The 16,681-nt window shown below is 42.2% G+C and overlaps 1 protein-coding gene across 1 annotated transcript; it reads right to left on the bottom strand.

Annotated features, from left to right (window-relative positions):
- Positions 1–1,182: 1,182 nt before the first annotated feature.
- On the bottom strand, positions 1,183–15,428 carry LOC310707316 (cytochrome P450 2J4-like). The gene is made up of 9 exons (XM_083504383.1): positions 15,160–15,428; positions 12,201–12,270; positions 9,645–9,794; positions 9,118–9,278; positions 6,738–6,914; positions 4,194–4,335; positions 2,995–3,182; positions 2,334–2,475; positions 1,183–1,656 (listed from the first exon to the last, which is right to left on the bottom strand). Exons 1-9 carry the CDS (start codon positions 15,331–15,333, stop codon positions 1,466–1,468), a joined length of 1,395 nt encoding a protein of 464 aa, XP_083360509.1. The 5' UTR covers positions 15,334–15,428; the 3' UTR covers positions 1,183–1,465.
- Positions 15,429–16,681: the final 1,253 nt, after the last annotated feature.

Here is a 16,681-nt window from a genome sequence, read left to right as displayed (position 1 = left end):
CTTCTCTCTCAGTCTAGTATTCAGCAAAAGTCCACAAAGCTCTCATTCATAGATTATTGAAGAGAATCAAGGCACAAATAGAAATATTAATCATATTCCAATAGGATGAAGTTCTCTTTGGAGTTCATGGGGTTATGTAAGAACAAATGAGTTCACCCTTCTTTCTAGGTATGCAAGCAGTAGACCAGGGGTGTCCAAACTTTTTTCAAAGGGGGCCAGATTTGATGAAGTGAACATGCATGAGGGCTGACCAAAGTTGCTGAGCTTTTTTTAGGACTGAAGAGATTTTTCTTGGGATTTTACACCAAAGTTCTTGAACTTTTTTAGGATTGAAGTTGTTGACCTTCTTTTACGACATCCCCCCAGGAAATTAACTGCCACAGGGGCTGGATTAAACCGACCAGCGGGCTGGATTAAGCCACCAGGCCAGACTTTGGACATGCCTGCACTAGACTGAAACAAAGGAAGAAGGGAGGTATTTTACCGCTCTGAGAGGCAGACCCAATAGGAACTAGAATATTGCTGTGCCTACATTTCTCAACCTGCCTTGAGGTTTAAAAAGTGGGGAAAGGCACTATTTTTTCTAAAAGGGGCAGTGTTGTTATTCCTTCTACCTAATACTAATACACAGATTAATAGCTGACCCTTGTGGGGGGCAGAACAGGCATAATGTTGCTGTTGTGACAGATCTGATGAACTGTGCAGTGCACCATATTACCCAGTTTCATGGAAATGGTTTTAGCTTTAATGGCCCAAGGATGTGGACAAGACTCTTGCAGCAGTTCAGCCAACTCCATGCTCTGTTGACCCTTGCCCATCATGGCTTATTCTGGCTAGCCAACAGGGGTTGGCTGGGTGGCTGAGAGTGTGGTTAATGCATCATTAGACAAGAAAGGTAATGGTGTGACTACTCCTTAAAAAGGGGGTCTACAAGAACTACTGCCTAGTCACTACTACCCCTTTTGGAAGCAACGTGCTCGATTCTGATGCCAAACCATTCACATCGATAATCAACAAAGTTGTGTCCTGTTTGATCCTGATATATACTTATTGTCCCGTCCAGTTATTTGTTGCTACTGCAACAATGGGGTCACAGGGCTTTGGCCTGCAAACTCTACTACTGATATCTTTTAGGATGTAATTCATCACCTAAGAGAGCATATGCAATCTCCTACAAGCTGATAAAATAAACCATAGCAGCAATTTTATTCAATAAATAAGCATTCTTTATGTTCTTTGAAAAGCACAAACTGATAAACATCTGGTTTTAAACATCACAAGAAATCTGTACTGAGTACTTGTGTATGAACAGCAAACAAAGAAGAAGAACTGTATTCGGCAACAGAAATTGATTTAGCAATGTATTATATCGTAGGTCTAATGCAACTTTTGATAGAAGTTCCACCTCAGAGCAGAACCGAGAAATTTATGGTAATAAATAGGCTGCTCAAACTGTGTTGATAGTTTATGATGCCCTGCTGCGAGGAATGGCAACGAGTTTATAAGAATGGGGATAGGTTGTCAGTCCCACTTTGTGCTGTTCACTGGATTTTTTCACACCACTTGGCAGCTGGAAGATGAACGCCCCCAACAAATTGCTGAAGAAAATGAAGAGCTCAATTCTTGCAAGCTGCTCCTCCAAGCACACAGAATCCACTGTGGAAGAAAGAAAGGAAAGGCAAGAAATGAGTATTACCTATGGAGCCTTATTCTCCAGGTACATCTACCATAGACAACAACTAGTTTTGACTCTGGGTAGGCAACACAGGTTGGGAGGTGAAGCTCCTTTGCCACTACCCAAAGTGTTCCATCAGCAGCTCCCCTTGTTATAACTCCTGCTATCTCCACACCTCCTTTTTCAACTTTGGGCTGCCATGGAGGAGGGGAGGCTTGCTTTGGCCAACTCATAGAATCATAGAGTTGGAAGGGACCACGAGTATCGTCTAATCCAACCTTCATGCAATGCAGGAATTTTTTGCCCAACACGGGGCTCAAACCCACGACCCTAAGAGTAAGAGTCTCACGATCTACAGACTGAGCTATCCACCAGTAAATGACAGACCCCTGGTGTATAGAAATGTGAAAGCAAATCTATATTGATAAGCTGGGAGACTTGAGGCCTGAAAACACTATGAAGTAAAGACTCATAAGAGTAATTCAGTGCCCAACGATCATGAGCAGCATGACCCCAACGCTATGAGCAGCAAATAATCATGTATTCTTTGGAAATAATCATGTATTCTTTGGAAATAAAAACCTTACAGAAGCATCTGCCTCTCTGAAACAACCCAGCAACTATAAAAATAATAATAATAAATCACTGCTACATTTACCTGAACCAAATAGCAGAAATTCTCCCCTGGCCACAAAATTCCCATCCTTGTCCAAAAAATGATTTGGGTTGAATTCTTCAGGCGTCTTCCATTGCTTATTATCAAGAACAGCAGAGTTCAGATCTGGGTTAATAAAAGTTCCCTGAAATGAATCAAAATTGACTTAGAATGCATCCAGGCCAGCACTATTCAGGTTGTCCCTCTGTCCCAGTACAAATCTTTGTGCGCTTCTTATATACCCAAGCTTCATCTGCGTGGTAATAAAAAGCATATTCAGGGAGATTGCCAAAAAGCTAGGGAAGAAGAGTCCTGTTGTGAAACCACTATGGAAAATATTTCAGCAAGAATAAACTGAAAACACATTATTCGCTGTTCTGTTTCAAATCCTCATTCTTGAATCTGGCACAGATGCTATGGCCATCAGTGGAACCAAATGAAGAGAGTTTGGTGTTAAGGCACTGTTCATGCAGTTATTCTTTTGAAGAATATGGGGCAGGGGGAGGGTTATTTTAAAAAGAATATTAACCCTGGGTCACTGCAATACCTTTTTCAGGGGAAGGGATATTGAATTGCTTGCCCTTCAGTCCTTGCGCTACACAGAAGCTTCTGCATTGCTCCTTACTCATGGAATATGGAATACAACCGTATCAATTTTCCTTACCCTGGGCATGAGAAATCCAAAGATGTTCACATCCTTTGCACATTGCCTGATGATCCTGAATAAGGAGGCATATTTTAAGCGTTGGATCTCGTGAATCACAGCACTGGTGAATGGCATTTTCTTCCAATCTTGATAGCATACTGACCGAGAGGAACCCAAAACACCTTCCACCTCCTTGTGGACTTTCTCTGATGAAAATGGTGGGAATGGAAGCTTTATTCTGGACGCTTTGCTAATATTGCCTGAAATTGTGCTCTCTTTTTTGTATTGCTTCTAACAATTACATTAAAGAAACCTGAAAGGCAATTGAGCTACGGGGTGAAGTGGAAAATCCAGGCATCTTAAAGGAAACTCAGCGGTGCTGAAATACGCTTCAAAATATAGTTGTGTTCCTATGGACATCAGTTCCCTGTAGATGCAGTTAGATTCCACTTTTACAGAACTGACTATAGATAAAACAGGTGTGGTTTTTTTTTACATACAGTCCAAAGCTTGGAGAAATTGGAAACATCTCATTTTCACAATACCTTTAGTCAGAAATAGGAGCGGAAGTTGGAAACTAGAGGGAGATTCTGCTACAGGGTGTGGGGTTGAAGTGGGGAGAGAGAGAGCTTGAGTGAGGAAAATAGAAGAGTGGATCTTAGTTTACCTATCCTGAGTAAAGTGGAGAGAATTTTTTTCCCCATTATCCCAAATCAATGGGCATAGGAGCAGGTCTGTCTGTGTTATGTACTAAGCTTGGATCCTAGAACAATAGGCAAGTAGGATCCTAGAATGCAACAACTGATTGGCCTGCAGGAGAAGACCAATCAGGCTCCAGGAGGGAAGCAGAATCAGCCAATCAGACGGGACTCATTGTGTCAATAATGTATATAAAAGCCTGAGGTTTGAGGGAAAACTCGGTCACTGTTTTACGAGCTGCAATAAAGAGCATGAAATCACTGCAGGACTCCGAATATATTTCAGTCTGGAAACTCCAGAACCAGGGCAAATTGCAGGGGACCTGGCAAAAAGGAAATCTGAGCTATCCCTCTTGTTTGTACATTAAACATGGTTCACTGTTAAGATTCTTAACTCAGCTGTTTCTCCATACAGATGGTTGAAAGTAGATAGAATCTTGTCATTTTTCTTCATATTTCATAAGGCCTCACACCCTTAACCAAAACATTGCTGCATGAAAGGCATCGCACAGAACTCACCTTGGATATCTGGATGAGTTGCCATGAGGAGCAGTGCCCACTGCAGAGTAGTAGCTGTTGTCTCTGTCCCTGCTATAAAGAGGTCAAGTATACACTGGGCCAGGTTCTCCGCATTATAGACAGAGTTGGGGTCCCCCTGGCTCTGTTGATGGCAATAGAAAGATGAAAGATTATTTGCAACAAATTGCATCCTGGCCATCCCAGCATGACAGGTGAGCATGAATAAATCCTTGTGTGCAGTTCTGTACCTTAATTAGTAATCCCACATTGACACTGAAGGGGTGGGTGGGTGGGTTAAAAAAAGGACATCTCAGGTATCCTCCTAAAACAGCAGACAGTAAAGCAGCAATTCTTCCCAAACATTTTGAGATTATGAGGAAGTAAGTGTGGAGTAGATTCATGCATATCAAATCTGGGTTGCTGAGGATCTTTATGCACACAACTCTCCCCCCCCCCCAATGTGCTGGGGAAACAGGGTCTTCTTTTTGCAGAACCATGGAACAGAGTGGAAGCAGGAAAAATGAAATTTCTTGTGTTTTAGATTACCGTATTTTTCGCACCATAGGGTGCACCGAACCTTAGGGCACACCCAGTTTTTAGGGGGGGAAATCATGGAAAAAATATTTTTCCCCCCAGCCCCAAAGAGCAGCATACAGGCTGCACACAACCTCTCCCTGCCAGAGGGGTTGCGCGCAGCTATGGAAGAAGGCAAGGCAGCGAGCGGGATGGCTCCCGCTCGCTGTTTTGGCTTCCCCTTTAGCCCCGTGCAGCCTCTCCTTGCCGGGAGAGGTTGCGTGGAGCTAAAGAATCCATAGCCCCGTGCAGCCTCTCCTTGCGGAGGGGTTGCGCGCAGCTATGGAAGAAGGCAAGGCAGCGAGCGGGATGGATCCCACTCGCTGCTTTGGCTTCCCCTTTAGCCCCGCGCAGCCTCTACCTCCTGGGAGAGGCTGCGTGACGCTAAAGAATCCATAGCCCCGTGCAGCCTCTCCTTGCCCCAGGGGTTGCACACAGCTATGGAAGAAGGCAAGGCAGCGAGCGGGATGTTTTGGCTTCCCCTTTAGCCCCATGCAGCCTCTCCTTGCCAGGAGACGCTGTGCAGGGCTAAAGAAGCCGTATCCCCGTGCAGCCTCTCCCTGCCGGAGGGGTTGCGCACAAGCCTGCATTCGCTCTATAGGACGCACACACATTTCCCCTCAATTTTTGGAGAGGAAAAACTGCGTCCAATAGAGCGAAAAATACAGTAGTTCCTTGTAAGGTTAAGACATCAGTGTTTTATTCTCAAAGCCTTTTCTCTGGTTTTGCCTGAACTAACTTTCGATTTGGATCCCCCTGGACCCTACAAAGGGGGTTCTGGGATCCATCGTTCTCAACTTCCCCACTGAGCCCACAGAAACCTGTCCCTATGGAGCTCTGCTTAAAGATCCTTCCTCCCTTTAATTTTTTTAGAACTGGTGGGAGTTCTAAGTGGAATTTGAGTTAAATAATAGTTAAATTTGCCGCTCATTCTCATTTTCTCAACCTTAAGTTTGGTTCTCCACATTTCCTCACTAGTTTGCAAATTTCTTTTTTTTAAAAAAGCTAACATGAAATTCCATCAGCATCTTAGTGCTAATTTCTCTTAATAAATAAGTGTCATTTTGCCTAATGTGCACTTTTCTGACATTTCCCCCCCCCACACTAATATATACATTTATATGCCCACTATCCTAGTATATGCGTTTTTGTACACATTACTTTGCTGAAGAACTGCACTGTAAGATTCAGAGAAGTGTTGATTTTGAAGTAGGCTGCATTTCAGTTCGCTTAAACCAAGCGTAAACCAAGCCATGCTTTTATGCAAACGGAATCAAATTTCACTCCCATCTCTAAAGGGAAAGTCAAAATTGTAAGAAATAAATTCACATAATCAGAGTGAATAAAAAACATTAGCTTTTCTGCAATCTCAGAACATGTTTTAATTTGGAAAGGAGACTAATCTTTAGTGATTTAAATATCATAATTACACAAAGAATGTATTTGAATGCCCTTGACCATTCAAGCATATTTGCCATCAAACATACGAAAATATTTCTTTTCCTATTACAGTGGTACCTTGCAAGATGAATGCCTCGCAAGACGAAAAACTCGCAAGACGAAAGAGTTTTTCATTTTTTGAGTTGCTTCGCAAGACGAATTTCCCTATGGGCTTGCTTCGCAAGACGAAAACGTCTTGCAAGTTTGTTTCCTTTTTCCTATGGGAAACCGTTTCAATGCATTCCTATGGGAAACCGTGCTTCGCAAGATGAAAAATTCGCAAGATGAAAAAACTCGCAAAACGAATTAATTTCATATTGCGAGGCACCACTGTATTTTCAATGCATGCACATATGGGGTTTGTAATCCACTTTACTAGCTAACAATAATCTCTGGGAAGTGCCATTGAGGGGGAACTGAATGCAAATATTATCAGCAACCCAGAAAATCCTGATGGTTGCCTTACAATCCTTGCAGGGAATGTAATGGCTCTTTGAATTAACCATGTTCACATACAAAACAGATACTTACTTTCTCCATTTGAAGTAGATAGAAATCAGTGAAATCCTGTGGCTCACGTAGGAGATGATGTTCTTTATGCTTCTTCATCTCCTCCTTTGCAAATAAAAGCACAAACTCCCTAGAGGACAGAGCCTTCTTGTGTGGCCCTGGAAGATGCTTCAGGACCCAAGGGAACATTTCACGGAGCTTTGAAGAATATAAAAACAAAATTCAGTACCAGTAATTACCATGAAGAAGCCCAATAACATGTTCCATGACCCAACTTCTTTTGGACGCCTGTTTGGTATCATGGTTGAGATCAGCCTTTCCTAACCTGCTGGCATCCTGGTATCTTGGAGCTCAGTGAGTGAAACACCTTTTTCTGATTTCCATATCCACTAATTTACTCTACTAGAAGTTGTAAATGAAAATTTGACATCGGAACAAATCACCCTCTCCCATATTTCTGGTACAATAGTAGTTGTGGGAACACTGGTATTTGTGGCTTTCCCAAAACATGCAAATTATATTTATTAATAATATATAAGAGCAGGGTTTTATTCTACAGGATTCCCATTGCATTTGGGCAATACCAGCACTAACCCATAATATCTTTATGGCTGTCTAATGAACATACAGAGAACCTAATCCATTTACTCTGGATTAATTCAGGATTATGAGGATGTAGGGCTGCCTAATATGGAAGGTATCACAGCTTCCCTCCCTACCAGCAGTCTTCCTGCCCATCTTCCACCTCCAAGGGAAAAGAATCAATGGAGTACTATCCATTTCCTAATCTCTGGGTGAGGAACACACAGCAGAATGTGATGTTATCCTTCTCCTTTTATCACTTTCCCAGAAGTTCACCTGCAGTATTGCAAAGCAATAAACTTGGTTTAGCAGATGGAGGAGGATGACATTACTTTTGGGGATGTCTCCTCCGCACTAAAGACAGACGAGGCCTCTGGATGCACTATGGCATTTCTTGTCTCTGAGCTCCTCCCATCAGTCATTCCTCCTCTGGTCACTGCTGTGGATACATGACCTGAAAGTCTCCAAGCACTGTGGTCATCTGCAAGGAATTCCTACAAAGGGTGTGTGTGAGAGTGATGTTGCTAGCCTTCATGTCTGATGCTTGCAGATATCTTTGTAGCACAGAGTTGGTCTGCCAGATGGCCTGGTGCCTGAAGCCAGCTCCCCACAGAGCACATCCCTGGGGATTCTGCCATCTACGTACATGACCAAGCCAGTGCAGATAGACGTCGCCAAGACAGGAGTGCAAGCATGCTGGGAATGTGGGCTTCAGATGCAGAGTATGTGTTGTTGTTGTGTAGTCGTTTAGTCGTATCCAACTCTTCATAACCCCATGGACCAAAGCATGCCAGACACTCCTGTCTTCCACTGCCTCCCGCAGTTTGGTCTAACTCATGTTTGTAGCTTCGAGAACACTGTCCAACCATCTTGCCCTCTGTTGTCCCCTTCTCCTTGTGCCCTCCATCTTTCCCAGCATCAGGGTCTTTTCCAGGGAGTCTTCTCTTCTCATGTGGTGAAGTATTGGAGCCTCAGCTTCAGGATCTGTCCTTCCAGTGAGCACTATTCAATATTTATTAAATATTTAATATTAAATATGTATTTAAAATATTTATTATATATTTATATTAAAATATTTATTAATCAATATTTATTCTTGCCGTCTCATTTTTGACCACATCCAGCTTACCAAGGTTCATGGTTCTTACATTCCAGGTTCCTGTGCAATATTTTTCTTTAAAGCATTGGACTTTCCTTTCACTTCCAGACATATCCGCAACTGAGCGACCTTTCAGCTGTGGCCCAGCCGTTTCATCAGCTCTGAATCTACTTGTACTAGTCCTCTGCTCTTCCTCAGTAGCATGTTGGATGCCTTCTGACCTGAGGGGCTCATCTTCCAGCGTCATAACTTTTATATGCCTGTTATCTTTGTCCATTGAGTTTTCTTGGCAGGGATACTGGAGTGGCTTGCCGGTTCCTACTACAGGTGGATCACGTTTGGTCAAAACTTTCCCCTATGACCTGTCCATCTTGGGTGGCCCTGCATGGCATAGCTCATAGCTTCTCTGAGTTGTTCAAGCCCCTTCGCCACGGCAAGGCAGTGATCCATGAAGGAGAAACTGGAATGCGTACGTAGCCTAAGAATGATCATTAGTTAAAATTAACCCCATCTTTCCTTGAAAGAACCTAGTGTATGGCTCTCCACTTTTTTCATAATATCTCTGTGAAATGGGTTAGACTGATGAATAGTGTTTGCCCCAAGGGGCATTTCAGGTCAGGTTCATCTGTGACCAACCACAGTGTCTCTCTGAATGCTAGCAGGAGGCTAGGGCTCTGGAGACACCTGTGTGACTCAGCTGGAAAGAAAAAGTCTACTTACAGCATAAATGAAGCTACCTCCACATTTTAAGGCAATATCAATAGCTTCAGTAAGCTTCTGGAAATTTTCGTCTTCAGCACAATACCGATGTCCAAAAGCCATAGCGCATACCACATTGCACACTGAATTAGTAATGGGTAGCAAAGGGTCAAATGGCTGCCCTGCAAGTGAAGATTTTTGCAGCTATATGAAGTGAAGACATCAATCCTGTTCTCATGATAATACTAAGAGTAAAAATTTCATAGTGGGACTAAAGAAGCAATTTTCTTAACATATTAAAAAGCAACTAAAATGCATCAAATTCTGCTCCAAAATATGCATAGATTGCAAAGGAAACAAAGCAAAACCTGCAGACTAAGATATCTGCCAGCATAATCATTTTTATGATTATTATAATCATGCTAGTCATTTTAATGGTGCTTTTAATGGTTTTATATTGCTGTACATTGCCCTGACACTTTTTGTGAGGGTGGTGTTAATATAAATACTCGTATGAACAAATAAAATCATCTAGTAGTATCACATACCTTTTACATGGGTAAAGGTACCCACAAGCTGATGGGCCTCCTCTTTTATATAGTGCTCCAACCCTTGCTTCCTCATTGCCAGCTTCTTCATAACAGACTGCCCAATCTGTCTCTGCTGCTTCCAGATGCGTTCATTGGAAAATACAAGATCTGAGACCATTAAAAGTATTGTATGAAATGCCTCTTAGAGATACTATATTCAAGCCAACTATTCATGGAATACAAAGACCCAAAACTCTCTGTCATTTGTGGAGACTGTGGTTTGCAAAGTTTATGACATAAGGACTAGCTGTTCTAAACAAAGTAGATACAGTACTCAGCTGCACCTTTGAACACTTGGTTTCTGCTGTCAGTGTCTACCACCAAGGCTGTAACATTCACCTGTGGGGATTCACCTGGCTTTCGTTTTGAAATTATAATTTGGAAAGCATGCATCTGGTGATGACTGTGGCGTCACTTGCAGGATTCTCACCCTAGCTGCACTTGGCTTGCAAGTTACGAAAGTAACTATTGGACCTTGTCTCGTCACTGGAAACCCAAGGATCTCAGGGGGCACAGTGTCTTCCCCCAGCCCTGGTTTGTTTGGCAGCTATAGATGTTCCTCGAACAGGACTAGCCACAGAAATGCATGCTCTGATAACCTCCTGTTTGGATCACTGCAGTGAGATCTGCTTGGAAATTGCAGCTAGTGAAATAGGCAGCTTGGCTAGGAGTCACTATAATAATAATAATAAATTATAATAAACTAGTCAGAGCCATGTCACATCTGTTGTGAAAGAACTGCATCAGCTACCGAAACATATCTGATCCAAAAGCCAGGTGTTACGAATAATCTAGAAAGCACTGAATAATCTAGAGAACTTTCTCTGCATAGTCCTGCCCTTTTGTGTTGCTCTCATTCAGATGCCAGTAGAAAACATGGCTTTTTGTGAAGGCTTTTGGTAACTAATATTCAGCTAAGAAATGTTCGCGATTTTGGGCTGGGTGTTATTATTTTTGTTGTTTAATTGATATTGTAGCTGATTGTGACCTGCCCTGAGATCTTCTGATTATGGGTGGAATATAAACAAAAAAAAAAACCCTTCAGTTGTTAGGGATTCTATCACAGGACTGGCTTAAGGAAGCATTTCCCAAATTGTAGGTCATGACCCACTTTTGTTTTTTTGTTTTTTAAATGATATTTATTAGAGGTTTGAAAGTTACAGAAAAAAGAAGAAAGAAACAATAAAAAATTAAACAAAACAAAACAGTACCTTACAATACATCAGAAATAAAAACATAAAACAAAAAACAATACAGAAAAACAACCAGAAAAACAAAAACATTTAAAAACACATCCAATATTTCCGTGTCTTTACCTTTCATTTACTTGTTTCATCGACCTCCTCACACCTCCCTTTTTTGTATTCTAGTTCAATTAGCTATTTCAGCAAATCCTTTCCATCTTTCTCAATTTTTGTTCTATAATTTATCTTAAGACAATCTAACCTTAATTTTTCCACTTTGGTCCATTAACAATCTATTTTTACTTAATTCTTTATAACATTTCTGCTAAAGCCATATAACTTCATTCCAGCATCCTTCTAACATTCATTAATTTTGCAATATTTCTGTAAATATACTTTGAATTTTTTCCAATCTTCTTCCACCGACTCTTCTCCCTGGTCTCGGATTCTGCCAGTCATTTTTGCCAATTCCATGTAGTCCATCAGCTTCATCTGCCATTCTTCCCGGGTGGGTAGATCTTGTGTCTTCCAATGCTTTGCAATAAGTATTCTTGCTGCTGTTGTAGCATACATAAAGAAAGTTCTATCCTTCTTTGGCACCAATTGGCCGACCATGCCCAGGAGAAAGGCCTCTGGTTTCTTCAGGAAGGTATATTTAAATACCTTTTTCATGTCATTATAAATCATCTCCCAGAAATTCTTAATCCTTGGGCATGTCCACCAAAGGTGAAAGAATGTACCTTCAGTCTCATTACATTTCCAGCATTTATTATCGGGCAAATGGTAGATTTTTGCAAGCTTGACTGGTGTTATGTACCACCTGTAAATCATTTTCATTAGATTCTCTTTTAAGGCATTACATGCCGTAAACTTCATACCTGTGGTCCATAACTATTCCCAGTCAGCCATCATAATGTTATGTCCAACATCTTGTGCCCATTTAATCATAGCAGATTTCACCGTTTCATCCTGAGTATTCCATTTCAACAGCAAGCTATGCATTCTTGACAGATTCTTAACTTTGGGGTCTAACAATTCTGTTTCCAATTTTGATTTTTCCACCTGGAAGCCTAGTTTTTTGTCCAAATGGTCATGACCCACTTTTGTATTTGGGTCATGCCCTTTATAAATGAACCCCAAATAATTACTTTTAATATTTAACAGGTATGATGACTACTACTTATACCTTGCAATTAAACCTCTTACAACCTTCAACAGAACATAAGGAAGGCTCAGGTCTTACATTTTAACACTTGGGAACTGCTCTCTTAAGATGTCTCTGGAGAGAAGACCAGTAGAAAAAGAACCCTTCTTCCTTGGAACAACTTACCCTTTTCATTTGCTACAGCTCTAAGGAAAGGCATCACAGGTCGCTCTGTGTTTCCATTTTGTTTTGTCCGCTGCCATTTGGATCAAAAGAGAGGAGAGACATTAGTCACACAGTTCTTTGAGGTTAATTTGTGAACTTCAGGTTCTCTCACCTAGTCTGTGTCTTCCAGTTCTCTTTATTCATGGCACCGAAGTAGGATACATAATGGTAATCTGATTTTTGATACAGTGCATATCCATGCATGCTTGTAGGCCTGTTCCATCATACTCTTGCAAGGTTATTGTCAGTTTCTGCATGGCTTTATTCAAAAAGCAAAGGCTCTTCCATGGACAACTGCCCCAAGTTTTCATATCCTTATTGTGTCTGCTAACCAGCTAGTCTGTTAATGTGGGCTGGGTGTTTTTAACTGGAAGGCAGAATAAGATGAAACGGTGGGAAAATTCATGTTTGGTGGTGGTTGTTTTTAACAAATTCAGATCATACCTTTCTAAAGCAGATTTGCCGCAAAGGTCAAAATATATGGCAACCATTTGTATTTGTTTAATTTGCACAAGTAGGCAAATAGTAGATTGGGAAGTGGAAATCAAATCAAACTGTGATCCAATCTAAATCTGGCACACTCCTATTAGTTATAACAACAACAACAACAACAACAACAACAACAACACACTGACGATCCCAGTTCTGGATGTCTTGCCATCTCATCCAATGGAAATGGAAATAAAACCAGAAGGAAGAATGATTGTAGCAACATTCAGGGTTACAGCAAATTACAAGTTGTTCCAGTTGGAGCTGCTCGCAAAGAATGTAGTTGCTCCCATAGCATTAAAAGACACAGCAAAATGAAGGGATATACCAGTAATCAATTCGCTTCAGTTGTGCCCGGGCTTGAAATCTAACTTGGAATATGAGCATTGTCTCACTTGGCATGGAGTATCACCTCCAACTTCTCAATTCAGCTTCAGTCTGTTTGACCTCATCCCTTCACCCAGGGCTTCCAGAGATTGTTTGAGAACGAGGCAACCACACCTAAGTGCTTCAAATCTGGAGGCGACGTAGACAGCCACTCCTCTTTTTGCCTGGCCCCACTAGCCCCACTTTTGCCTGATCCATCCAGGCACTCCTATCACCACCTGTATACCTGGACTGCTAGTAGGTTGTGAAGTTGTCTGGCTGCTCTTTAAATAATTTGAATTTCCCCATCATCCCTAATCATCACGCTCCCCTACTTTTGCTAGCAAGACATTCCTCAGTGGGCTGCTGGCCATTTCCCCACATTTCCCCCTTCAAACCACTGTTTTGTACAAGCCTGGTATATCAGAAAACTATCTCGGGGGGGGGGGACTGTCTGTGTACACACAGGTGAACAAATCCATGTGTACATGCCCACAATGCACCTCAAGTTTCCAGAACTGAAGGAGGGTGGGCTACTGGTGGGGCCAAGCGAGACACACACTGCTTTTTAGCATACTGTTTTGCGCAAGTCTGATATATCAGAAAACTTACATCTCCTGCCCCCCCCTTCATAAAAAAGGTCTGTGCACAGGTAATCAGCTACCTGCATACATGCCTAAAAGGGACCTCAGGTTTCTAGAATTCAGGGAGGGTGGGGAAGTACTAACTGAGGGGAGGGAACAAGAACATACAGTGTGAATATATTCATTAAGAAGAGCTCGTGAGCTGTGCCAGAGGATCTGCTGAAAGGAGAAGTATGAAGACTTGGTTTGATGGCATAGCAGCATCTAGGGTATACTTTATCGTGCATAAAGTGATGTTGCAAACAGATGGGACAGCACCCAGAGATGCCTCTGCTCTTTGTTTTATGCCGCCTACTTTGGTAACACATTTGACGTTTCAGCCAGCTGTGTGGTAGGTTTCTAATGGGTGTGCCTGGTAACATCACTAACTGGTAATCCATCTCCCTTTGGGGCCAACTGCTAGCAGCTGCTTGAGTAATGCTGGTGCAGCAACATTTTGAAACAGATAAATGCATCAGCACATGTGTTTATGAGCTTATATGCGTCCTAGCTGGAAGTTAAAGGGAACACATCATTGTGGCTCCACTGGATATGCTTCTGAGTTGAAACAAACACACTGATCACTAGCTCCTGATAAATTGCTTAGCTTTTTTCTTCCCTCTTCTGAGTTTTCTGAGCCACTTCATTGTACAACCTCATGTTTCATTGTAAAGTTTTCTGAGCCACTCTCATTGTACAACCTCATGTTTCAATCCTAGCATGCCTACATATCTAACCTTTCCTGTACCTTTAAATTTTTTGAGCAAGAGGGGGTTTGCCCATTTGGCATTGGTCATTCATACTGTGAATCAGATTTTAAAGTACCGGTATTTGCGCATTTCACTTTTTATCTGGGCAGCTGAAAAAAGAAGAAGCCTATTTATTCTCCAGTCTGAACTAAGCTATCAGATTTTCTGTCCCTGAATCTACCCACAAGTGTGTGAGAGTGCACTGGCCTCTGAAGACACTTCAGAGGTCTTTCTGTAACTCAAAGATGCTAACAAGAAGTCAGTTCTTGAGTGTCCCAGACACTTTCAAAATGCCTTTCAGGTTAAATTTGTTAGAGTACCCAGCCCTGGCGAGATGCTTTTCTTTGATGACTTTCCAGTGGTCAGAGTGTTGGATTGGGGAGAAGCAGGTAGAAAGCACAATTCTGCCCCAAAGCTCACTGAGTAACCTTGGGCTAGTCTCTAGCTCTCAGCCAACCGCAGGGTTGGTGTGAAAATAACATGAGTGCTTAAACTAACTGCCTTTGAACATCCGCCACGGCCTGGAAGACTTCACCCTTAGTCTCCTAGATATCACATACTATTTTTGCAAGTAAAATTCATGCCAGAAGGTTTCACAAAGACTATAGTTAACCACAGTTACCACAAGAAGAAAATAATTCATGCTTCACTTCATGAATTCTCCTTCTCAGCCAATTATTTAGAAAGAAGTACCTTAGTGAATGTCTCTTGATAGAGCCTGATCGCAGTCCGCCACATGCTTCCAATGGCAGGAAGTGGAAGGGGTCCTGGAGGGAAGCGTCTGCGTGACCACCAGAGCTGTTTCAGGAAGTACAGAATCAAAAGACCCACCAGCAGAGCAATCAAAAATAATCGTATGCCAAACATTTCCCTGCCTTCTCTCTCTCACTCTGTCACTTGTCTCCGTCTAGCACTTCTGGCTGTGTAGGATGCTCCTTCTCTGTTGGCTTTTAATTTACATAGACATATACTTGCAACACCCTTTTATACAGGACAATAAGGCTAATGGTCTGAGACCATATAATAATAGTGTTGGAATTAAGCCTTCCAGGAATTAATTCAATGTGAACCATTTATTTTTATTGCACCACCAGTATGGTTAATTATAGTATGTGGAACTGTAATAACTGAAGGGAAGAGAATAACATGAAAGGCTGTCATCAGCCAACTGTGGTCTGTCACGGGGCCAAATTTGTGCAGGAATATTCTGAAATTTTTATTATGTTTATAAAGTATATATGATGTTTCTATAAAGTATATATGAGGTCTTTGCATTCAACGTTATAAACTATATTCCAACTCACAGGTGTAAATTTCAGGGGGGGGCTGCAAATCTACCCTTGAATTTCCCTCAGGGAGCTCAGCCCCACCCCCAGGCAGCAGCTACTAAGAAGCATACTACTGAGTGTGCACGAAAGCTCATACCAATAACAAACTTAGTTGGTTTCTAAGGTGCTACTGGAAGGAATTTCTTTATTTTGTTAAGAAGCATATTGTTAGACTCACATAATGAACTTGGTTAGAACAGCGGCTGCAGCAGCACAGTACTACCCCATCTCTCTGTTGTGTCATACTACAATTTCCATGGTCATCCAGGGGCACCGATTCAGCTTTCCAGTATTTGTTTATCTGCTTGTTTATTAAGAATTTATACTCTGCCTCACAAGATGGCTTGGCCCTTAAACTTGGCTCCAGGCCTGGCCCACCAATGAGGCAGAGTGGTGACACCGTCTTGGGCATCGGAAGTCCCAGAGGCAAGGCAGTGTCCCCCTGCCCACCCTGCCGCCTCAATCACTGGTGAAGTGACGGCAGCATCGGTGCTGATTTCTGGTGAGATCTCACAAGATTTTGTCAAAATGTCGCTGGAAATCTGCACCAATGCTGGCACTGCTTCTTCACCAGCAGCGGAGGCAAGTCGGGTGGTAAAGTGGTGGCAGGGTGGGGCAGCTCGATCCGTTATGCCTCAAGCGGCAAAACCGGATGTGCCAGCTCTGCCTGACTCCATCCCCTTTATGTGGAGAAACAGACTGCAAGGCCTCAGTAGGGCCCAACAGACTGAAAACTGAAAAGCAGTCTGAACTAGGTAAGTCAAGAGCCTCCATAATATTATAGAATCGTAGAATCTTAGAATTGGAAGGGATCCAAGGGCCACCCAGTCCAATCCCCTGTAATGCAGGAATGTCAACTACAGCATCCATGACAGATGGCCACCCAA

The sequence above is a fragment of the Podarcis liolepis genome (genome assembly GCF_965112155.1).
Source record: "Podarcis liolepis genome assembly, chromosome: 5".
Classification (NCBI taxonomy): Eukaryota; Metazoa; Chordata; class Lepidosauria; order Squamata; family Lacertidae; genus Podarcis; species Podarcis liolepis.
The sequence above is the reverse complement of the archived record's forward strand: the minus strand, read 5'-3'. Positions and strand labels throughout refer to the sequence as shown.